Consider the following 24,499-nt stretch of genomic DNA (forward strand, 5'->3'; position numbering starts at 1 on the left):
GCTCTGGATTCTGTGCGTTTCTGTAGAATTTTAGAATCGGTCTGTCAATTTCTACAGAAAACATGCTAGGATTTGGGGATTATTTTGAATCTTAGATTAATCTGGGGGAAACTGACATCTTCGCGGTAATGCAGAAGGTGTTCACACAGCAGCCCGAGAAGGGCCTGTGTGCGCAGTTGGCCCGGGACTGGCGTCCGGATTTCTAGGAGACTTTGCCTCTGTCCCAGCACGGGGGCTCTGTGTGCCTGGCTGTGGGTATGACGGGGAATGTGCTGGACACCGGCTTCCTTTCTGGCGGTTGGGGCTGTGAGACGCGCCAGGCAGGGTGTTTGCAGTAAAAACTCTGGGCTTTGAGTCTCCGGGAGCTTCCCTGGCGGAGCCTGACACCTGTTGTCAGTAGTTTGTTGCTGGAGGAGTTAAGCTCCTCCCGTGTCAGTCCTTCTAGAAAAATCACTGGACCCAGGGCTGGTCTGGGAACCCGCACAGAGCACCGAGGCTTCCGGCCCATGAGCGCCGTGTGTGTCTGAATTTTACTGTGTGCTGGTCTCACATGTCACACTGGTCCCTGAGTGACTCACACTCGGTAGTATCCCAGACGGTTTTGCTTTTTAAATTGTACTTTCTCATTGTTCACTGCTCATACGTAGACACCCAGTTGGTTTTTGTGTGCTGAGTTTACCATCTGCAACCTTGCTGAACTAATGGGCACTAGTGGATTCCTGTCCACTAGTATTTGTAAAATAGGGTCATGACCGTGTCACCTGCAAAGAGAGGTGGGGCTCCCTCTTCCTTCCCGGACAGATGCGTCTCATTTCTCCTGCTTCGTCGCTGTGACAAACTCTGGGGTAGAGTCGAGCAGCACTGGCGAGCCCTCCTGTCCCGTTCCCGGTCTCAGGCTTCCCGGTCTCAGGGTGTCCGCACGAGTGTGGGATTAGCCGCAGAGTTTTTGTGTGTTTTGTCCTCAGGTCGTGGAAGTTCCCTTTATTCCTCCATCATTCATCAGGACTGCGTGTGGAGTTTCGTCAGATGCTTTTTCTTCACCTGTTGAGATGAGCGTATGTTTTCCTTTTTTAGTTTAGTAAGATGTAGTGCATCGCGTGATTGGTTCCTGGGCAGTCACGCAGCCTTGTGCTCCCGGGATGAACCCTGCTCGGTCGCGAGGTGCTAACCCTTCTGTGTGCGAGTTTATTTGCTGCAGCCTCTTCCGAGTTCTTATGTCTGCGTTCACAAAAGCTGTTGGTCTGTGGTTCGCTTACGATGCCTTTATCTGGTGTTGGTGTCGGAGCGATGCCGGTGCCATGGAGTGAGCTGGGAGTTGCTCCATACTTTTCGGTTTACTCGATGAGTTTGTAAGGTCCCTCGGAGAAGCCATCTGTGCCCGGAGTTATCTTTGTGGGAAGTTTTTAATTCACATTCAGCTTCCTGATGGGTATGTGGTTACTTGTTTTATTCATTTCCTCTTGACTCCTTTACAGTTTCTCTTTTATCCTGCCTAGAGATGGTGGGTCTCGTTTTGGTTTCACTGGCTTTCTCTTTTTTCCTGTTTTCTGGATATTGGTTTCTGTTATTCTTACTTCCTTTTATCTGTTCACTTTGGGTTTAAAGATTGATTGACGTGTTTTTGGAGGGAGCGTGAGCGGGAGGGGCAGAGGGAGAGGGAGAGACTTCCAAGCAGGCTCCCCACTGAGCACAGAGCCCGACGTGGGGCTCGATCCCACGACCCTGAGCTCACGGCCTGAGCGGAAACCAAGAGCTGGACGCCCCACCGACTGAGTCACCCAGGCGCCTGTTGCCGGTGGGTGTAACTTGTCCTCCCCTGCGCTCCCGCACCCTTGCTCTCTGGCACAGGCACCGTGGCTGAGCCAGCGGCCAGGAGCCTCTTCACAGTGGCGCGGTGGACTTGGACATTGCCTCCAAGTTCGTTACGTTCCGTGCAAAATACTTTCTAATTTCCTTTGCTGACTTTAATCTCTCTTTTTCCGTATCCATTCATGGGCATTGGCTTGAGGCTTACGGTTGTCATCTTTCCCTCCGTCTGCCCTGGGGGGACGCCCGGGCGCTGCGCGTGCTGCTGAGAGCCCGGCCCACGGCTGGGTCCACTTGCCCCATCTCTGCCGTCGATCGCTGGACGGCTCTCCTTTGCGTGTGCTGAACCCTGCTCTTTCGTTCTTATTTTTGTTCGAGTCGCTTATTAAAGAGAATGAAATTATGAGAAAAATATTGTATACATCCACGCACTTAGTTACCACGTCCTTGCCGGAGATGTTAGATCCGGATTTCCAGCCGGTGCCGCGCTCCTCCTCCGTAACATTTCTGGCGCCACGGGTCTCTGGTGATGGATTTTTTAAGCTTTTAAATGTAAAAAAGTCTTTATCACCCACCTTCATGTTGGAAGACATTTCCGTGAGGTCTGACAGTCTAAGCGGATGCGTTTTTCTCTCGGTCGGCGCAGGTGAGCTCTCACTGCCTGGGCTGCGCGGGACAAGCGACCCGAGGTCGCGTTCTCCATTCCTCTGCGTGTGAGCTGTCTTCTGGCTGCCATCATCGTTCCCGTGTTATTACTCGTTTTGAGATGTGTCGTTACGATGACACAGTTTTCCTCAGGTTTCTTGTGCTGCTTCGGTTTATGACTCACAGCGTCCATAAAATTTTGGAAAATTTTGGCCCTACTTTTCTTCAACAATCTTGGCCCCTTTTTTCTGCCCTCCCCCACCCCAAAATTCAGGGACTCCATACTATGCTCTTTGAAGTTGTCCCACAGCTTACTAATGATCTGTTAAAAAAATTCTCTTTTCTGTCATATTTTGCAGCTTCTCTTCCTTTGTCTTCAGGTTTCCTAATCTTTTCTTCTTTGATCTGATGTGAATCCCGTCCGTATATTTTTCATCTCAGGTCCCAGGTGGCTTTTTTTGGGGGGGTAGGTCTTAAAAAATGTGTATATGTGTAATATATATTCGGTGTGTACGTATGTTCTATAAATACAGAATTTTCTGTCTCTGACCTTTTGAGCATGTGGAACAGAGTTATAACGGCGGTTTTGATCACCTTGTCAGCTAAATGCCAACGTTCACGTCGGTTGTGCGTGTCTTTGCAGTCGGCCGATCTGTCGCTCCATCGTAGGCCACGTTTCCTCTCCTTTGCCTGCTCCCCTGTGGCCGTCAGACCGCCCTTGGCATCTGGGGCGTCTTCAGTTTCCACAGGTGTGTGAGCTTTGTTCTGGGGATGCGGTTAAGGAGCTTGGAAACAGTTTGATCTTTTTAGGTCTTGCTTTTCTGATGAGTCGGCTGGGACCAGAGCGTTGCCCAGTCTGGACTGGTGACTCCCGGCGCACGTTCTGCCCAAAGCCCCGAGAATCGGGAGGTTCCCCTTCTGGCAGGCAGGGAGCACTCCTGGCCCTTTGCGGATGCTGGGCACGGTGAGCGCTCACCCGCCCGGGTGGTTCTTTCCCCCCCCCGGGCTTGTGGCCGGTGCCCCCCCGAGGGCCTGGGCAGGACGCTCTGCAGAGCTCCAGCGTTCTCCGTGCTGGTGCCCGCTGAGGGCCTGGGCAGGACGCTCTGCAGAGCTCCGGTGTTCTCCGTGCTGGTGGCCCCCGAGGGGCTGGGCAGGACGCTCTGCAGAGCTCCGGCGTTCTCCGTGCTGTCCTGCTTCATGGAGTTTTGTCCTGCCGACTCCAGCCGCCTTGTCTCCTGGATGTAGCTCCAGGTTTCTGTGGGCTCGGCCTGGGTCCCCTGGAAACTCGCTCTAGCCTGACCTGCGGCGGTCAGTTCTGGGCTCCCTTCGCCTGTTTCCCATCTGCCAGAGTTCACTGTCCTCTCCTGCCTTGTACCCAGTGATCTGCAGACGTACATTCTGCCCATTTCTCAGTCGTGTGGGGGAGTAAGGCTGGTCTCTGCGGCGACGGGAAAGGGGGTGGAAGCTCAGTTTTCCCGTTCGGGGCCTTCGCACGCCCCTCGCCTCCCGTGGCTGCTGCGTGTGGACACGCCTCTCACTGGGATCTTCCTCCCCCACAGCCCAGACTTCAGCAGCGTGGAAGGACGCCTCAGCCCTCCTCCCAGCCGCAGCAGTGACGGCGGTGGACGGTGCCTTTTGCTTCCTTCGCTCCAGATTCGAATCGCTGCGCTTGGAGGCACGGGGACGCCGCTTCCCCTTCTTTTCTGTCCTGGGCTTGTTTCCCTCCACGTAACGTCCTCCAGGTTCATCCGCGTTTTCACATGCTGCAGAATCTTCTGTTTTAAGGCAGACTAATGCTCTGTCGACGTGTCGGCCACCATTTGCGTCTCCATCCACCTGTTGACGGACAGCAAGTGGCTTCCGGGTCCCACTCCCGGGAGCCCCGCCGCTGGGACCCCGGGCGCAGCTGTCCCCGAGTCCCTGTCCCCGCTCTCCGGGCGCACACCCGGAAGGAGAGTCCCGGCTCCTGCGGTGATTCCGTGTTTGCTGTTGCGAGGACGCCCTCTGCACTTTCCGTGGGGGCCTCCGCGCCCCCACCAGCAGCCCGCGAGGGCCCCGTTTCGCCACATCCTCGCCCCCGCCGACTTCTGTCATTGGAAGGGTGAAGCGGTGGCGCACTTGGTTTTGACTTGCGCTTCCCGAACGATGAGCGGCCCTGGGGACCTCCTCATGCGTCGCTGCAGGCCCTCTCGGAGACACGCCTGTTCGGCTCCTCTGACCCTTTGAAAATGGGTTGGTTGGCTGGTTTCCGAGTTGTGAGCCTTCTGTATATTCCACACACACGAGTTCCCCCTGGACCTGGGAGTCGCAGAGACCTTCTCCCATTCCCTGGGTTGCCCTTCACTGTTGATTATGTCCTTTGAAACACAGATTTTTAAAAAAATTTAATGTTTCCAGCTCTATTGAGATAGTATTGATATATAACCATTTAAATTTAAGACACGCAGTGTGATGTTTTAATACGTAGATATGGTGAACTAAGTGCATGGTAAGATTAAGTAATACTTTCACACCTTTACATAATTACTTTATTTTTATAGTTTTTATTTTATTATATTTAAGATGTATTCTCTCAACACATTAAAATATTTTTTTAATTTTAATTTTAATTTTTTAAAAATATTTTGTGTATTTATTTGACACAGAGAGCGTACAAGCAGGAGGAGTAGCAGACAGAGGCAGAGGGAGAGGGAGGAGAAGCAGGCCCCGTGCTGAGCAGGGAGCCCGACACGGGGCTTGATCCCAGGACCCGGGATCATGACCCGAGCTGAAGGCAGTTAGTTGCTTAACCTACCGAGCCTCCCCAGGCGCGCAGCCTTTTTTTTTTTTAAGTTTTTTTAAAAACTCTGTACCCAGCGTGGGGCTTGAATGCATGACCCCAAGATCAGGAGTCACACGCTCCACGAGCCAAGCCAGCCAGGTGCCCCAGCTGCTCTCAGGCATTACTTATAGGTACGTTCTGTACATGAGACCCCAGACTGGAGGTCTATACCCTGGGACTGACCTCTCCCCCACCGCAGTCCTGGCAGCTACCGTTCTCCTCTCCGTTCCTCTGAGTTTGGCATTTTGGATTCCACATCTGAGGGAGAACATACAGTGCTTGTCCTTCTCTGATGGATTTTACTCACATAACGTCCTCAGTTTCTATCTATGTTGTCACTAGAGGCAAGATTCCACCCCCCGCCTTTTTAATGGCTGAACCGTTATCCCGTCCCCTCTCGACTGTCACTCAGGTTGTTGGCTGCTGTGGATGTGGGGCCTGGGTACCTCTTCCGGATGCTGCTTGCATTTCCTCAGGTTCTGTTCCAGAGGGGGCCGCCAGAGCGTAGGGTAGCCCGCTTTCGACTTCTTGAGGAGCCTCTGTACCGTTCCCCACGGCGGCTGCACCAGCCCGCCTTCCCTCCAGCGGTGCGTGCGGCCCCCCTTCTCCGCCTGCTCGCCCGCACCTGCTGTCCCTTGTCCTCCCGAGTCTCGTCTTCCGACAGCTATGGGGCAGTCTCTTCGAGGTTCTGATTTGCACTTCCCTGGCGCGGAGGGACTTGAGCATCTGTCCGAGTGTCTGTCGGCCATCGGAGTGTCTACTTGGGAAAAGACCTGGTCTGCTAATCTAGTCAGTCCTATGACCGTTTTTTAACTGGATTGGCTTTTTAAACTTTTTCCCCTTTGTGTTGAATGAGTTTCATATGTGATTTGGTATAACCCCAGTAAGAGTGACAGTTCGCACATATTTTCTCCCACTCAGTAGGTCTCCTTTTCGTTTTGCTGGTTGTTTGTTTGTTTGTTTGTTTGTTTTGCTGTGCGGCTGCCGTCCAGTTTGATGTGGTTCCACTCATTCTTGCTTTTATTCCTTGCACATTTTTTTTTAAGATTTTATTTATTCATTTGATAGAGACACAGTGAGAGAGGGAGCACAAGCAGAGGGAGCGGGAGAGGGAGAAGCAGGCTCCTTGCTGAGCAGGGAGCCCGATGCGGGGCTCCATCCCAGGACCCTGGGATCATGACCTGAGCCAAAGGCAGAGGCTTAATGACGGAGCCCCCCAGGCGCCCTATTCCTTGCACTTTTGATGTCATATCCAAAAAATTGTTGCCAAGACCAATAATGTCAAAGAGCTTTTCCTTAGAAACACAGAAGGCTCAAATTTGATCTCACCATATTGATTTTTGCTTTTGCTGCCACATCGGAGAGACCATCGAAAATCCAACACCCTGAAGCCTTCTGTATTTTCTTCTCAGAGTTTTGTTTCTCATGTTTAGGTCTTTGATCCATTTTGAGTTAATTTTTGTATATGCGAAGGTAAGGGTCTAGCTTCAGTCTTTTCCCAGAAGCTTTTGGTAGGATTTTCTGTTAGTCATTTGTTAACTGACGTGCTCCTTGAGAACCTGAAATAGAAAGGCTTCGGACAGACTGAGCTCAGGCCTTGTTTGCTCAGCTCAGGCCCCCGAACTGTCTCCCGCCGCTTAGCTCATCCCGGTCCTGGCCCCTGTCCTCGGCTCTGAGCGTGCCCCCCCCACTCCCCGGCACAAGGGCAGGAACTCCCCAGGTCTGAGGTGCGCGTCCTTGCTGCGTCTTCTCGTGATTCCATGTCTTCTGTAGGGGACGCCTCAGTGTCTGCCCCCAGCCTGGGCCCCAGGCCACCCCTCCCGGGCGGCCGGGCTTTGCTCAGGAAGCACAACCGCTCCCACTGTGCCCTGCTCTGGGACGTGTCGTCACAGCTGCATACTGTGTCCACCTCCTCTGGCCTCCTGCCCACACTCTGCCTGCTTTCTAGCTCAGACTTGGGGCGGTGTTCTCGTACAGAGTGAGGGAGTGGAGCTGGGCGGGAGGGCCCGGGGCGGGGAGGACAGGCACCTGTACGCGGGTTGGACATTCCCTTCAGGGTACTTCCCGGCCCCTGGGTGGCCAGCCCCCTAGCCCGCACCCTTGCCCACGCCCAGACCCTGCCAGTGAGGGCCGGGCCAGTCCTGGGGCGCATCATGCCCCCCCATGTTCTCTCTGTATTTGTCCCCATTTTCCTGACCTTCCCTGAAGCCGTGTCTGTCCCCAGGGCCTCCCGTGTTTATCTGCCAAAGCCCAGGAACTTCATGTGGTTTGCCGATGGTGAGTGCCTGTGAGTTCAGTTTCTGCAGGACGCGTCAGTCAAGCAGACGACGTTCTGTCAGTGACGTGAGCAGTGATGACAAGCGCGTAGCTTTGCTGGGCGCGTACGGGCTGGGCACTCTGTAGGGTTCAGAAGATTAACTGCTGAAACAACCGTAGGAGGGAGATTATGTTATTCCTTTTTTACGTCTGAAGAAATGAGACGTGCGGTTAGCAGTGCAGTCGTGGAGGGAAGGGGCAAGGATTTCACCCAGGAAGAGGGTTCGGAGGCTCCAGTATGGTCCCTGCCTAGGTCATCAGCGGATTGAAGGATTTTAGCGTCTTTACATTGAATTCATATCTGTATCAAGGCTCCCTCACCAGTGCCTTTGCCAAGAGCATATGGAGCCCCACAGCCCAATCTGTCTTCTGTACACTGACCTTGACCTCACTCAGTTCACATCCTGTCCTCATGCTGACCATGACCCGTACGCCTAGTTTACATTTCTTTCTCCCTCTTGCCCTAGACTTTGACCCTCACCACTTCTGGCACTGGAGCAGCTTTGGGGACTACGTGCAGTGTGTCCTGGCCTTCACGGGAGTGGCGGGCTACGTCACATACCTGTCCATTGACTCAGCCCTGTTTGTGGAGACCCTGGGCTTCCTGGCTGTGCTGACTGAGGCCATGCTGGGGGTCCCACAGCTCTACCGCAACTACCGCCACCAGTCCACCGAGGGAATGAGGTAGGTGGGCCTGAGTCGCTCTCACTGCACCTGTTGGTACCAGTGTGCCGGCGTGTTTGGTAAAAACCAAATGTGTACAGACTTGGCTGCTGTGTTTTACGTTGTATCTGTGAGACGCCAGGTAGAGAGCAGACGTCTGGATGCGTGAGTAGACGTGTTTGTGTGGAACACGTAAGGGGACGCCGTGACCCCCTTGTGAAACAGATACGTGGTACAGGGTCTTCCGGGTTGAACCTGGAGCGCTGTCGTGGGAGGATGTGCAGAGCACAGAGGATGAGAAGGGAGAAGGCCCTGCCCACGGAGCACAGGTGAGCAGAGGCGGCTCTGGTGCCCGGCGGTGGGGGCTGTGTCCCGAGAGACACTCTTGGTGGCGGCCGTGTGTCTCCTCAGGGTCCTCCGTGTGTTCAGATGCCCTCCCGGTCACGGGAGGCCCGTGTGGAACGGGTCTCGAAGGCGCTGGGTGGAGCCCTCCACCGGCCTGTGAAAGTCGCCTGCGGCGTTGGAATAAGGTGTCGATGGGAATCCCAGGCCGTGGAGGGCTTGCTCAGAAGCTTCGTCATTCCTGCCGGGGGCTTCTCCCGTACTTGCTTGCCTCCTGCGATGGGGAGCTCCCTCCCCAGGCATGAGGCCCTGCACAAGGCTCTGCTCGAGGCCCGTAGCAGCACCTGAACCTCTCTTGCCTTTTCCTGGAGATCCATGGAGCCCCTCAGCCCCTCCCAGGGTGGTCCTGTGTGTGCGAGGGCAGCATCGTGACCCCACTCCCCTGGGGGCCTCCTGTCTGTTCTGCTCCCCCTCGCTCTGTCGGCCGTCCGTCCCATGATGGCTTACAGCCCCTTCCTTACCCAGTTCTCCCTGGTGGGTCTGTTCGAGTGACGCATGACAGAAGTCTAGTGTACAGCTTCAGATCGGAATGTGCTGTGGGAGGCCTGTGCCGGGACTGGGGCAGGGTATCCCCTCCCTGGGGAGCCTTGGCACCTGCAGACTCACCGAGGCTAACCGCCTGGTTTGTGGTCACGGCACACGCTCAGAGTGAGCTCACACCGCTCCTGTACCTGCCGCTCTGTAGCCCACCTGTGTGTGCGGCGGCACCCGGGCTGCCACCATTCACTGGCTAGGTCCTGTGGCCACTCTTAGTATGTCCAGCACACACGGGACACCCTGGCAGTTGAATCTGACATTGTCTCAATTTTCCAAGTCTGAGCTGCTGTGATGGGGAAGGACTATCCGTGGGTCAGAGGTGGGTCAGAGTAGAGGCTGCTGATGCCTCTGGCTAGAGATGATGGTCCACAGATGGAAAACCGAGTTCACAGACGTCTCTAGAAGGCAGAGATTCAAGGTTTTTCTTTTAAGATTTATTTTAGAGAGCGGTGTGGGGGCGCAGAGGGAGGGGAGAATCCCAAGAAGACCCCCACTGAGCACAGAGCCCGGCACGGGGCTCCATCCCCGACCCTTTGAGCATGACCTGAACCAAAATCAACAGTTGGACCTCAGTGGACTGAGCCACCCGGGTGCCCCAGGATTCAAGCCTCGTAATGTAGGAAATGACGCAACAGCTCAATCCCCTGAGATGAGCAGACCGCCAGGCAGTCAGGAAGTGACAAAACTATCCCGTTCGTGGTACTGTGGAGACTAACCAAGGAGGTAGCAGACTCGGGCAGTGGAAACTAGAGCACTGTTGAAGGAACTTGAAGACATGAGTCCATGGGAAGACATTCCGCATCCACAGCCTGGAAGATTCAGGACTGTTAAAATGTCAGCACTTCCCAAGGCAACCTCAGGTTTAGTGGATCCCTTTCAAAATCCCAGTGATTTTTTTTTTGTGGAAATAGAAAAACATGTCCTAAAATTCACATGGAATATTGAGGGACCTGAAATAGTCAAAACAGTCTCAAAAAAGAACAAAACTAGAGGACACACCTTCAGATTTCAAAAATGGCTATGCAGGTGCCTCGAGGCTGTCCTGTTGGCGTATAGACAGACCCGTGGGGTAGAGCAGGAGCCCAGAAATGACCCTTACGTGTGTGGTTCAGTGGCTTTCGGCAGGGGTGCAAGACCACTCAGTGAGAAGGACAGTGTTCTCAGCCCGTGGTGCTGAGAGTGGAAGGAGTTCGGCGTGCCCACAGAGCCGTGCGGCTGCCACCTCTGTGTCATGTTAGAACATTTTCCTCCCCCAACAGAGGAACTTTGTACCTGCTGGTCATCACCCTTCATTCGCTCCCAACCTCCCCCACCTCCGGCCCTTGGCCGCCCCGGACCGGCTGTCTCTGGGACGCTGGACGTAAGTGGAGCCGTGGGGAAGCGGACCACGCTCCCAGGCTCTGCGGTGCACGACATATCCGAGCTCGGCTCCCAGGCCGGACCACAGTCTGGTCGTGCGGACGCACCCGTGCCTGTTCTTCAGCTGGCGGACATCTGGGTGTCCGGCATCCTTTGGCTGTTACAGGTAATGCTTCCGTCATGTACAAGTTTCTGCTGGACACTTGCATTCCTCTCTCTGGGAGCAGACCAGGTGTCACTGTTGGGTCGGACGGCGGCTCTGGGTTTAATGATTTGAGGCGCGGTCATGCTGGGTCCACAGTGGCACGTGAGGGTTCCGATCCAGCATCTCACTGACGCCTGTTACCGTGTGGCCTGTTGATTCTAGCCGTCCTCGCGGGTGTCCCGTGGGCTCTCCGGGCTCCGTGTGGTTTCGGTTTGCATTTCCCTGTGATAATGAGGTTGAGCATCTTCTCACGTGCTCTTTGACCGTCCTGTGTGTCTTTGGAGAAACGTCTGTTCCAGTCCTTCTGCCTGTTTTAAATTTGGTGGTCTGTCTTTTTATTTATGTAGAGTTCCTTATGTGCACTGGGCACTACAGCCGTATCAGGCGTATGATTCGTAATTTTTTTCTCCCCTCCGGTGGGTTGTCTCTTCACTTTCCTGATATTTTCCTTTTCAGCACAAAAGATTTTAAATTTGCTGAAGTTAATGAATTTGTGTGCGTGTGTGGGGTGTTGCTGCTCACGCCTTTGTCATCATACCCAAGAAACCCGTCGGACCCAAGGTCACAAAAACCTGTTCCTTTGGGATGTGTTTTGGGTGGGTTTTGAATTACAGGAGAGCTTCTGATTCGTGGAAGGAAGAAGGTCTAGGTCTAGGCTGAGGGTAGCAGTGAGGGGAGGCTGGGGAGGCCACAGGAGTCGGCATGCCTAGTTGGGCTCTGGAGGAGGCTGGGCGGGCACAGGAGTGTGGCCATCATTTCTTGGGCACCAGCTGGGAAGACGCGTTCTGGACGGCAGGACAGGGCAAGGAGGCGGTGAGAGGAATCTTAGGAAGAGTTTGGGAGGAAAAATGCAGAAGTCAGGAATGAGGTAATAGGAGCCTGGATTAAAATGGTGGAAGAGGGCGGAGCGGGGGGTGCAGCCCCACCTCCAGCCAGGTGCAGAGGCAGCCCCTGGATTGGCGATAGGCGGAGGGACCCAGCTCCCAGGCTGCCAGCCTGAACAGGAAGACCACAGCTGGGGCCTGGGAGGGGCGGTCGGGGCTTCCTGTGGTGTTGGAGCTCTGGACTGGTTAAGATTCCTCCATCCCAGGGGCCGCCTGGGTGGCTCAGTGGGTTAAGCCTCTGTCTTCAGCTCAGGTCATGATCTCAGGGTCCTGGGATCGAGCCCCGCATCGGGCTCTCTGCTCAGCAAGGAGCCTGCTTCCCTTCCTCCTCTCTCTGCCTGCCTCTCTGTCTGCTTGTGATCTCTGTCAAATAAATAAATAAAAAATCTTAAAAAAAAAAAAAAAGATTCCTCCATCCTGGTCCCCATTGGGGTGGGGACTCCAGGACTTCCCTGCACGTTGTGAACTGATAGCCCAGCTTCTGGGGCTCGTTCCTCCCTCCCATAGTTGTGGTGGGTGATGGGAATTCACAGCTCGTGGGGGCAGGGCGCCTCAGGGTCCTGGGGTAACAGCATGAGCTCGTACATCCCGAGCCCTTGTTCCTGCACAAGAGTGCTCCTTCGTGATGAGCAGACCACCCAGGGTGGTGTTCGTTTCCTGCGCTTGGTATTTGATCCGGCGGCCATGCCCCCAACCCCGAGCCCCCACCGAGGCGGCTGATGTGGGGCCGCCCGCGAGGCTGTCACATTTGTGACCCTGAGCAGAGGCCACGTGTGCATTCAGGGCCTGGGGGAGGGGCTGTGACCGGGCACCGGGTGGGGGTCCTGGGACTGTCTCCAGGCCTTCATGTGGAGTGCCGCCTTGCCTGGAAGGGTCGGCTTCCTGCAAGGTGGCCATTCCACAGGGGCCGGGAGCACCGTAACCCCAGGAGCGGCCTGGCCCCGAGGAGCTGGAGACACTGGCAGGACCTTTCCAGGCTGTCTCGCTCCAGGCCTGGCTGCTCCCACCCAGGTCTGCTGCGAAGGCTCCAGCCCAACCCCCTGACGGACCCCGCTGCCAGGTCTAGAACCATCGCTGGGGCTTGTTAGGTTTTATTTGTGTTTGAGGGAGGTGTCTCCATCTCCTGCTAAAATGTGGGTGCCTCCGGCAGACTGTGTCTTGCGCTATTAATTCTGTAAGACAGAACTAGACTCCTCTGCTGGGCCTGCTGCTTACTTCCCTCCTTGTCCTCGCGGCCTTTTGTAGAAACCTTGGTTGCTCTCGGAGCTCCTCCTTGAAATGCTTGCTGTGTGGGTGTGGGCTTTCTTTGGAAGAGCACAGGGGTGAGCGTGGGAGCTGTGAGCAGCCCCTCCCGGGCAGGCGGACCCCTCCACGGGGCATTCCGGCGGGTTGTCTCAGCCTGGCAGGCCAGGTGCCTGCAGCCTGTAGGGGGCCCCGGCCAGGTCCCCTGGTCGAGCAGCTTCCCTCCCTCCACTCGTCGCTCTGCTGTGTCCTTCTCTGCGGCCCCCACCAGCGCCGAGCGTGCAAGTAGCCCCGCTCCTGCCTCTGCTCCCCACTGTCCAGCCCCCAGGGGGCCCTTCTGCCGCGCGCCGAGTTCCCCTGCTGCTGCCCCAGACCAGGAGGTCCGGACCGAGCTGGAGGCACAGCCTTGGCAAGTGCAGGGTTTTTGGTCACCGCAGGCAGTGGATCCTGGGGGGACATCACAGCAACAATCACCGTCCCTCTGCCGCATCCGGGGCAGACCAGGCCAGCTATCCCCAGGGGCCAGTCTGGGGTGGCCAGTGGTGGAACGCATATGTTGTTCAGGGCCGTGGGGGCAAGCCCAACCCTCCCCTCAAGGAGCACAGAGAGCCTGGACAGGAAGCGCCCAGCAGCTGGGGGGACTCGACCAGGCAGCAGGAGGAAACCCCGGGAATGATGGACGTGGGTGATGCTGGTCTCCCTTCGGACCTGCCAGCCTGGAGCTCAGCACCGTGCCCGGGGTGGAGCAGGATGTGCTCCCAGCACAGCCCCTGCTGCTCCGTATGTGGGGAAGCGTGAGCTCGGCCCCCGCTGCTCTATGTGTGGGGAAGCGTGAGCTCGGGCCGCGGCTGTCGGTGTTCGCCTTGCCCTTCCTCCGCGGACCCTAGGCAGGCCCTAGGCCCGGAGTCTCGGTCTTCAGAGCTGGTGGCAGCCCATGTGCCGCTTGATGACGACTGTGCCTGTTGCAGCAGAAACCCGACGTTCCCACAGGGTTTGATGAGACTCGGAGTCTCGTTATGTAACACTGACCGTGCCCAGGACACACAGCGGAGGGAGCGTCAACACCAGCTCCGCAGCTCAGAGGAGGAGCCCGCCAGCCGACGACGCAGCACCAGCGAGGGCACCCGGGCCTGGGAACGGTCCCTGGGAAACTGGTCCAGGGAGGAGAGGAAACACGCTCGAAATGAATGGAAAATGGGACATCTCAGTGAAGACGTGGAAGCTATAAAATTAAAAGAACGAAACAGAACATTTTAAATTAAAAAACACAGTAACCCAGATAAAAATATATTCCGTGAGTTCAGTAGTGGAATGCAGATGGCCTGGGAATGAGCCCGTGAACTTGAAGACGGATCAATAAAAATACGTTCTTAACAGCAGAGAAAAACCAGGGGAAAAATAGCTTCAGGGAAAGTACCAGAAAATCTAACATTGATGTCGTCTGAGTTTGGAGGAGAGAAGGGGTGTGGAGCAGACAAAATGTTGACAGAATGTCTGAAAACTCTCCAGCTTTGATGTCAGATAAACTTACAGATTTGAGAAGTTCCTCAGATCCCAATCATGGACCCTGTCACGGTCGGCCAAAAGCCGAAGTCAGATGTTGAAAGCAACTAGGAAAAGAGGGTCTGTCGTACACAGTGTGGATTTTAAAAATGCAGAACTAGTTACCAGCTCCCTCACAACAAAGCCTTAGAATACCATGTGAGCCAGAATCACAGGCCAAAGGGGACACATCTGGGGGCCTTTCCGGTCGTGGAGCGCCCGTCCGCGGAGAGGCTGCAGGGGCCCGCCAGGCCGCGGGCCGTTTTCCCTGTGACCATCCCGAGAAGCCTCAGGCAGCCTGTGTGCGGCAGGTCGGGAGGCCTCTCCGTCCCCGTCTGCGCCCTGCCGGCCGCGGCAGAGGAGGGGACGCAGAGCTACGTCCTCAGGCGGGGAGTTCCGGACACGGGGGTCCTCACCCTGGTTTTAGAAATGAGAACCAGTCTGGGGCTCAGAGGACTGTGTCCATCCGCAAGCTCAGTGCCTGGGTGCGTGGCCCTTGGTCTGGTGCTGGCGGCTCTGGCGGCAGACGGCTCCCCGTCTGCTTGGGGATCCCCATGCCCCTTCCTTCGTCTTCACGCCCCTTCCTTCGTCTTCACGCCCCTTCCTGGAAGCAATTCTGCTCACACTCTGGTCTGGCTCTCAGCTGGGAGAGGTTCAGGCCGCTGGTGGAAACGGGTCTGATTTAAATTTACTGGTAAGTTACCGGAAAACACAATAGTGCTTGTGCCTGTGCCTTGGGAAGCCCGGGCGTTCAAAGCTGTCGGGGGAGACGTGGGTGGGGGACGGGGTGGGGGGGACGTGGCAGTGACAGGTGCTCCCTCGTCACCCACTGAGGGCTGAGGGTCCCTGCCTCCCTGTGGACTGATCTGAAACATTGGAAGGGGGGTTGGCGTCGGCGACCAGAGGTGGGATCACCCTCCAATTACCTTTTGAGGGAGGGGGTCTGGCCAGGCAGGGGTTCCCATGACCAGGGGTTCGCTTTGCTGCTGCTTGTGGCCTCCAGTTTCATCCTCAGCACGCCTGGGTGCAGATGGGGTCTGCCCGGCCAGGAAGAAGAAGCTCCTGGCAACAGGGCCTCCCCTCCTGGGCAAGGCTCCCATGGCCAGCCCGGCCCAGCCTGCCCATCCCCATGGCCAAGTGCTGTTCTCCTGCAGTCCCCACCTGCCTGGGGGTCCCTGGGATGCTGTGTGGGAAGGGGTAGTCTCCCCTCTCCCGTCTGAGGCCACAGCACGCCTCCTGAGGGTCATAGCTTGCACACCTGCCGTCAGGAGGGACAGAACGCTCATGGGCCACGGTGTCTGCTTCCCTGCCCGGCAGCCGCAGGGCCTGCCTGTCCCTACGGCTGTGCATGCCGTGGCCTCGTGGTGAGGACAGGAGGGGCGGGGGGGACAGGCGGGGGGGGACAGGGGGGGGGGCAGGGGGGGGGGGGCAGGTGGGGGGACAGGCGGGGGCCTGGGAGGCCGCTGACTGCTGGCTTGTGTCTCCACAGCATCAAGATGGTGCTCATGTGGACCAGCGGTGACACCTTCAAGACGGCCTACTTCCTGCTCAACGGCGCCCCCCTGCAGTTCTCCGTGTGCGGCCTGCTGCAGGTGCTGGTGGACCTGGCCATCCTGGGACAGGCCTACGCCTTCGCCCGCCACCCCCAGAAGCCAGCCCCCCACGTGGCACACCCTGCCAGCGCCAAGGCCCTCTGAGGTGGCAGGGGAGGACACGGACGTGTGGCCTCCGCCGTGGGCACTGGCCCAGTCACCTGTCATCCCTGTGTGGGGCAGGTGGGCACCATGGCCCAAGGGGATGTCTGGGCCATCGGGATCTCGATCAGCTCTGTGGGTCTCAGGTGCACTGCCAGGGGACCTGGGTGCCAACATTGATCCTCCGCCCTGAGGATGAGTGTGAGTGGGCACTAGACCCCAGGGCTGGGCTGAGGCTGTTTTCCAGGTGATGGAGAAGCAAGTGTTCTCTTCTTTCCTCCCAAAAAACACTTGTCTGGAACTTGGAATGTGCTCACAGACCCAGGAAATGGCAGACTTCGGGCTGCTATGGGACAGGGCGCCAGGAAGCCCCTCTGGGACTCAGGCCTGCCGGGAGCCCCTGGGGCCTGCGGCCGGACTCTCGGCAACCCTCGGCCTGGGCGGCTTGGGGAGCAGGAGTGAGCAGTGGCACCAGGAGAACCCGCGCACCCGGCGCACAGAGCCTGGTCTCAGAATGGCCCAAACGTGGACATCCTGGTGACAGCATGCGCGCGAGGGTGACTCAGAGCAGAGCCTGGGCACAGAGAGTGGGCCTGGGGTTTGAACACAGCTGATGCTTGTGGGAAGGAAGCTGTGGGGACGCACGTTACAAGTGCTCTTGGTGACCTGCTGGAGTCGGCCCCGTGAGGGCCACCTTCAGTGCGGCCGTGTCACGGGACTAGGGACTTGGCCCTCAGCTTGGCAGTGGGGCCCAGAGTGTTCCGTGTGCCCACGTGCCTCATTTCTGCATTGGCTGCCTCCTGGGAGATGCCCGTGTGGACGCCGCTGGCAGGGAGGGGACGAGCCTGTGTCCATGCCGGCTGGACGCTGCCAGAGTGAGCTCAGGGGTGTTGGCACCAGAGCCTGGAGTTCCCCATGAGTCCTGAGGGGATGTGGGGGGCACAAGTGGCCCGTGTGTGCCCCTAGGGAAGCTGGGGGCCTGGGACCAGGTCTGGGGGACGCACCCTCCGCCGAGGACAGGCGTACTTACGGGCGTTCCCTCTGGGTTCCAGGAATTGCACGTGCCTGCAGCCTGCCGCCCTGGACGTCTGTGTTCCAGGACGGTGATGGCCTGTGAGTCAGGCGAGGGGATGTGTGATGCAGGTGTCCCCACGCTCCTCGGGCGTGGGGTGACGTGCCCGGGCGGGGCGTCCCTGGCCACCTGCTTTTTCCCCTCTCAGTTTTACAGGAGCATCTCTGCTGTGCCCAGCAGCCCTGGGCGAGCTCCCAGGCCCCGGCGCCTGAGTGTCCCAGCAGCCGTGGGGCTTCCCCTCTGCGGGGCGGAGGGCCGGCCCTGGGGCGGGTGTGCGGGGGCGGTGCCACTGTCCTGCTGCTCCAGCTGCTGCCTCCTCCGGAGCTTTGCTCACAAATGCCTGAATGTTTGAGTGAGGATCCTGCTTAGGCACTTGGGCTATAAGACGCTTTGGAAATGTTTATTTTTAAACACAGGGGGTGTCAGTAGCCGTAATTTCCTCCAGATTAAAGTGTCTCCCTCTGCCTGCGGCCGTGGCGGCATGTGCCCAGCGAGGGGAGCACTCGGGGTTGTCCGCGCTCTGACTTTACCCCAATAAACCGCTTGTGGATCTGTGTGGCCTCGTGAATGGAGTCCGAGCGGGCGCCCCAGGACACAGTGAATCATGGGTCCCCATCCTCCCTTCACCGTATGGGTCTTCAGGGAAGGGTGGGTGCCCTCTTCTTGGGGTCCAGCTCTGCCCCTGTGAGGCCCAGGCTGCTGTCTTGGTCCCCCCACACGGACATGCCAGCCCCCCAGACAGACCAGTTCACTAGGAAAGACCAGTCCCCTGGACAGAGCAGTCCTCCCAGACAGACCAGGCCAGCCCCTCCGCACAGACCGGTGCCCCGGGACAGACCAGCGCCCCCGCCCCCTCAGATCAGCCCCCAGAGGCCGACCAGCTCCCCGGACAGACCAGCAGGACCAGGCCAGGGGAGGCCCTGACCACCGAATGCCTTGAAAAGGTAAGAGGTGTTTTGTTTAAAGAAAGGCCAAGGGAAGTGTTTGAAGAAAAGTGGACACTTCTGTCCAGCCTGTAGGGACGGAGCTGTGTGTACCGACCAGTTCTTTTTTCTTGGAGACAATTTACATTTGGGGACAAGGTGTCAGAAATATCAAAGAGATACGGTGAAAGTACATGAAAGTGATATTCTGAATTTTTGGATGGCCCCACCAGCCCCCTCCCGCACTGGCCCCGAGGTCCAAGAGTGAGTCTGGCCCGGAGCTGCTCCGTGTGGGTGACACCCACGCGGTCTCTCCGGCAGCCGGCATCCCCGTCTGGACCCTTGTCTTGCTCTGGGGGTGGATTTTTACTTTCTTTCTGATAATCAGTTTGTTAAAATTAACTGCTAATTCTGCATGCAGTAGAAATCCCGACAGCGAAATGAACAGTGAAACATGTAGAGGCCTCTTTCTCCGTGAGCCCATCTCAGTTCTTGAAAAGTCACCTGTAGCCTCTTTCTTTGGTTCCACTCACAGCCGCCAGGTGTGTGGGAAGGAGCTGGGGCCCCGTCGTCACACCGGCCGGCGGGGCACAGGCTCCCGAGCCCCACGAGAAGTGGGGCTCTAATCAGAGTAGATGAAGGTCCCTTTCCGCAGGCTTAGACCTCTGATAAAGCTGTATGGCTTTTCCCCTCAGCAGGATAGTGGCGCGACTGCCCTGGCTGCTGGTGTGAGTGACATGGTGCGGCTCCCTGCGCTGAGCCTCTGAGAACTTGGAGACAACGGAAGGTTGTCAGTGAAGCCGGCCCACCTCCAGCTGGGCAAGAAGAAACTGTGTGCATGTGTGCGTGCGTGTGTGTGCGAGTGTCGCAGTGGGACGCCCACGGTGGATGACCCTGCAGAAGCAGGAGCCCCCCCCAGACTGCCCACCGCGGACAGCTCCTCCAGGAGCTGCCCTGCCAAGGAGCAGGGAAGCAGAGGGTGCGGCCTGCAGACACAGGTGGCCTCCGGCATTTGCCACGGCCTTGGAATTTCTGGGCCAGGGAATCTGAACTCCAAAGGGAAGGAGGAGGAAAGAGGGAAGGAATGACCGGAAACAGAGGATCAGTACCCCCGCCCCCCCCCCCCCCCAGCCAGGGGGGCCCCGGCGGAAGGGACATGCCGCGGGTACGGGGGGGGGCACAGGCCCCCCCCCCCCCCGGGGGCCCCCGGGGGGGGGGGGGGGGGGGGGGGGCGCTTCTATTCCTGAGAAAGCTCAGGAGGAGCGGTCTCTTGGGGGCCACAGTCGCGGCCACCCCCCCGCGCGGGGACCCCCGGTGTGGGCGGCTGCGGCGGGCCCCTACTGGCTGTCCTCGGTGGCCGGGGCCGAGCGCGCGCTGTCCTCGCGCAGGGCCGGCTCGGGGCTGGTGGCGCGCCGCCGCTGCTGCTCCTTGAGCTCGGAGTAGGAGCGCGAGAAGGTGTGGAAGATGGACGTGACCGGGAAGGCCACGAGCAGGACGCCGCTGAGGATGCTGCCGAGCGCCACCACCTGCCCGGGCAGGCTGCGCGGCACCATGTCGCCGTAGCCCACGGTGGTCATGGAGATGACGGCCCACCAGTAGCAGGCGGGCACGCTGGAGAAGTCGCGGCGCGCGCCCAGCTCGCGCTCGGCCAGGTGCACCAGCGGGGCGAAGAGCGCGGTGGCCACGCAGAGGAAGAGCAGCAGGAGCCCGAACTCGCGCGCGCAGCGGCGCACGGTCAGGCCGAGCGAGCGCAGCCCCAGCGAGTGGCGCGCCAGGCGCATCACGTAGAGGACGCGCAGCGCCCGCAGCAGCCGCAGCGCCAGCCCCGCGCGCTCCAGCAGCGCCGCGCCCCCCGCGCCCGCGCCCGCGCCCGCGCTCCCCGCCGCCAGCCCCGCGAGCAGCGACACGTAGAAGGGCAGGATGGCCAGGATGTCGATGACGTTGAGCGGCGTCCGCAGGAAGGCGCACTTGCTCTCGGCGCGCAGCGAGCGCAGCAGGAACTCGAAGGAGAACCAGGCCACGCACACCGTCTCCAGCACGAAGAGGCTGCGGCACTTGGGGGAGCACTCGCCCTGCGGAGGAGAGGGGTGGGGTGCGGTCACGCCCGCGCTGCCCTTCCCCCACGCACCCCATCCTCCTCCCCCATGCGCGCCTGCAGGGGGCCCGGTTTCCCTCCGAGGCTGGTTTCTCGCCTGGGAGCCAGGAAGAGCTCAGCTGACCAGCTCCCCGGCTCCCCGCACTACTGGTGAAAGTTATTAAAAACAGCCATTAAAGCCTCTGGAAACAGGCCTAAGGGCAAACGGCAAACGGAACATCTATTCGAGCAAAGCTACAGAAATTCATTTTAAAAGGCGAGAGAAATACCACCGCCCCAGCTCAGTGAGGAGACCCTGCTCCAGAACACAGGCCGCGTCCCCCAGCTCCCCAGGACAGTGCAGCTTAGAAGGGGGCCCTTCTTCTGCCCAGTCCCCAGACCTGCGGTGGATGGAGGCTCCGACTCACGCTGCTCTGAGAACACTGGGGTCCCCCGCCTCGCCTGGGGCCCTGGCTTGTGCTGGTGGTTTCACGCCAGGAGAGGCAACCCAGAGGACCTGAGCTGCTCTGACCCCCTCCCCCCAGTTAGCTCAGAGAATGGGGTTCACCAGAGAAGCCAGGCACTGTCCCCACCCCCAGTTCCACAACCCCTGGGGCAGAGGTTTTCCCCGGGGGAGGAGGAAGCAGGCTCCTAGAACAGTCATTTCTTGCCAAAGAAACTAAGTTCATTTGTAACTAAATACAGAGTTGTTCTACCCCAGGGTGTTCTCAACATTGGAGGTTGTCCTGAAGGAAATTGGGAGGAGAGTCATGGAGTTCGTTCCAGGATGACTGTGGGTGTACCCAAGCTGTGGGTCCCTGAGGGGCAGCATCGGGGGCTAATCCCGGTGTGCAGATGCGTGTGCGCATACGTGGGTGTGCATGTGTGTACGCGTACATGTATGTATCTGCACGTGTGTGCGCATGTGTATATGTGCGCGCACGTATCCATGTACGCGTGTGCGCGCACGTATCCATGTACGCGTGTGCGCGCACGTATCCATGTACGCGTGTGCGCGCACGTGTCCGTGTGCATGTGTCTGCATGTGTGCATGCACGCGAGTACATGTGTGTACGCGTGCATGCGTGTATCGTGTGTTGTGTTGTGTGCGTACATGTATCCGCGTGTACACGCGTGTAAGCATGTGCGCGTCTACGCACACATGTATCTGTGTGTGCGTCCATGTGCACATGTGTGTATGTGCACATGTATGTGTCTGTATACGTGTGTGCACGCACGGAGGGCAAGGACCCCTGCACTAGAACAGGTAACAGGAGCGAAGCCCAGAGGAAAGGTCCACGTGACCCTGCGTCTTTCCAGTAAGAAACCCTGGAGCGGGCGTGGAAACCGTAAATTACGGTCCCTGCCTCAGAAAAGAATCAGGAAACGGAAGCGACATTTGAGAGGACCAGATACCGGAGTTTGGAGAAGCACCATTGTGGAAATGTGCTCACAGACCAGAGGAAGATTGATGACGTAGAACTCGGGACGGCAGCCCATTGCACAGATGGGGATGAGCAATAAAGAGAACATGTTTAAAACGACCACTTGGAGCTCTTGGAGTTGAGACGTCACTGAGAACCAGTGAAGCCCCGGAGGAGCTCCGCAGCAGAGCCGAGCCGGTGAGTGGGACCAGAGGCCGATCCTGCAGAGAGGCGAGAGAGGGAGGCCCGCGGAGTCTGAGCGGATTGTGGGCATGTTTGTGAAGCACTGGGGCCAGGGGTGCCGGGAGAGGGAGAAGGAGAAACACGTTCGACGCAACGATGGCTGGAAACCCACCAGATCGCCCGGCGCACCGTCACCCGCACAGCCGGGAGCGCAGGGCAAATGTAGACTCTGGTGCGTGGTGGCAAGGAAGGGTCTGAGTGCCACTAGCCAGGCGGGAACAGCCCATGGCTGGAGAAGGGATGCGCCTGAGCAGAGACGGCACAGGCAGAATGCTGTGGGGCACGGACTCAGAACGTCAGAGAAAACGTCTAGCCAGAATCCCATCTCCAGCAAAGCCATTGTTCCCGCAGGAAGGTGAAGCGCTTTCCCAGAGAAACAAAATCTGAAGAACTGGTTTCCGGGGTAGCTGCCTTGCAAACAGCCCCAAGGAAGCTCTTTGTTAAAGCAGGGATCCCAGAATCTTCCTGACCTCGGATTTGGCAAAACATTCTTAGAGACGACACCAAAAACATGAGCAAACAAGATAAAATAGATAAGTTCAATCAAGATTTAAGACTTCTGTGCTTCAAAGGACACTGGAAGGTCTGAATTGTTTTTCTTCAAAATCATACATTCAAGCCCTAACCCGTGACCTCTCAGAAGAGGACTGTATTTGGACAGGGTCTTTAAAGAGGTGACGCAGGGACAATGAGGTCACACGGGTGGCCCTGGTCCAACAGGACTGGGGTGTCAGGACACAGACACACACAGGCATGAGGGCAAGGGCATCGATACGCCAGACAGAGGTCATGGGAGAAACCGACCCTCCCGACACCTTACCTCCCACGTGTGGTCTCCAGAACCTTGAGAAAATAAATTTCAATTTCAGGCCACACAGTCTGTGGCCCTTTGTTGTGGGAGCTCTGGTGAACCATTACAGACACCATCGGGGAAGGAAAAGACAGTCCACAGGATGGGAGAAAATACTGACAGTTGTTTATCTGCTGAGGGACTGGTATCTAGAACATATATAGAACTCCTACAACTCAACAGATGAAAACCCCATTAAAAGACAGGCAAGGAGGAGACATATCTGTGAAAAACATACACAAATAGCCAAGAAGCCCATGGAAAGAGGCCGCCCAACCTCATTCATCAGGGAAATACAGATTCAAGCCGCGGAGAGGATCCACGTCGCACCCACACTGGGCGGCTGGAGTGGGAGTGCGGGGAGGGTGCGGAGAAGTGGGACCCTTTCCCACAGCTGCTGGGCCCTCCGGCCACTTTGAAGGAGAGTTGGGCAGCTCCTCACACAGACAGGGCAACGCCACGTGTCCCAGGGACCCCACTCCTGGGGGTGTACCCGAGAGAAGCGAACACACCCGTCCCCAAGGAAACCTGCCCCCGCGGGCTCACGGCACGAGATGCTCACGACAAAAGGTGGGAACACCCCCACGTGTCCGCTAACAGGCTAATGGAGAAGTACAGTCTTGTAATAAATGCACACAATGGGATCTCACTGGGCCATAAAAAGGAGCAAAGTCCCGGTTTGGGGTGCGGAGTGAAGGACGCCAGCCCCAGGGGGCACGCTGCATGACCCTGTTCTCACTGGAGTCCAGAACAAGGAAATGTATAAAGAGCGGGGCCTGGTGGGCGTGAGGGTGGGGACAGAGGGCCGGTGGGGCGGGGAGGGTAAAAGGCACAGGTCTCTCTTAGGCTGATGGAAATGTGATGGTGGCACTGCCGTGTAATTATGCTAAAAACCACTGAATCTTCACTCTAATGGACAAATCACACGGTATGAGAATTACAGATAGTAAAGCTACTTCAGCAGACTCTCCAGGCACATCTGTGAGCGTGGCTGCTGGGGCACAGGATGATCGGACGGCCTGTGGGAAACCCCAGTGCAGGGGCGTTTGGGGCAGATGCTGACGGGAGAGAGTGGAACATGCAGGCTTCTCCGTGTGCCTAGCTGCAGGCGGGTCCTGGTCGGGCCTGCCTTTGACCCCGAGCTCCCCCCTGGCCTGAACCTCCCGGGGGCTCAGCAAACTCCCCAGACTCAGCGGACGCTGGTGTGCACTCGCGGACCCCCTGTCCGTGTGCATGTGTCTGCATGTGTGCATGCACGCGAGTACATGTGTGTACGCGTGCATGCGTGTATCGTGTGTTGTGTTGTGTGCGTACATGTATCCGCGTGTACACGCGTGTAAGCATGTGCGCGTCTACGCACACATGTATCTGTGTGTGCGTCCATGTGCACATGTGTGTATGTGCACATGTATGTGTCTGTATACGTGTGTGCACGCACGGAGGGCAAGGACCCCTGCACTAGAACAGGTAACAGGAGCGAAGCCCAGAGGAAAGGTCCACGTGACCCTGCGTCTTTCCAGTAAGAAACCCTGGAGCGGGCGTGGAAACCGTAAATTACGGTCCCTGCCTCAGAAAAGAATCAGGAAACGGAAGCGACATTTGAGAGGACCAGATACCGGAGTTTGGAGAAGCACCATTGTGGAAATGTGCTCACAGACCAGAGGAAGATTGATGACGTAGAACTCGGGACGGCAGCCCATTGCACAGATGGGGATGAGCAATAAAGAGAACATGTTTAAAACGACCACTTGGAGCTCTTGGAGTTGAGACGTCACTGAGAACCAGTGAAGCCCCGGA

At 57.7% G+C, this 24,499-nt stretch overlaps 2 protein-coding genes across 4 annotated transcripts in view; one reads left to right on the forward strand and one right to left on the reverse strand.

Annotated features, from left to right (window-relative positions):
* LOC111154214 (PQ loop repeat containing 1) overlaps window positions 1–17,744 on the forward strand; it is a 47,061-nt gene extending 29,317 nt beyond the window's left edge. For 2 of the 3 annotated variants that reach the window (XM_022513679.1, XM_022513681.1), the window contains 2 exons: window positions 8,056–8,272; window positions 15,912–16,190. In XM_022513679.1, coding sequence (XP_022369387.1) covers window positions 8,056–8,272; window positions 15,912–16,119 — 425 coding nt within the window. In that variant the 3' untranslated portion in view covers window positions 16,120–16,190. Of the gene's footprint in view, window positions 1–8,055; window positions 8,273–15,911 lie in introns of all 3 variants that reach the window. The other variant, XM_022513682.1, reaches the window with a different exon arrangement.
* Window positions 17,745–19,364: 1,620 nt separating this feature from the next.
* Window positions 19,365–24,499, reverse strand: part of LOC111154222 (potassium voltage-gated channel modifier subfamily G member 2) — a 36,336-nt gene continuing 31,201 nt past the window's right edge. Inside the window, 1 exon segment of the mRNA XM_022513700.1 lies at window positions 19,365–20,183. Coding sequence (XP_022369408.1) covers window positions 19,365–20,183 — 819 coding nt within the window.

Source organism: Enhydra lutris, unplaced genomic scaffold, assembly GCF_002288905.1.
Source record: "Enhydra lutris kenyoni isolate GAN:26980312 unplaced genomic scaffold, ASM228890v2 scaffoldscaffold36, whole genome shotgun sequence".
NCBI classification, from domain to species: domain Eukaryota; kingdom Metazoa; phylum Chordata; class Mammalia; order Carnivora; family Mustelidae; genus Enhydra; species Enhydra lutris.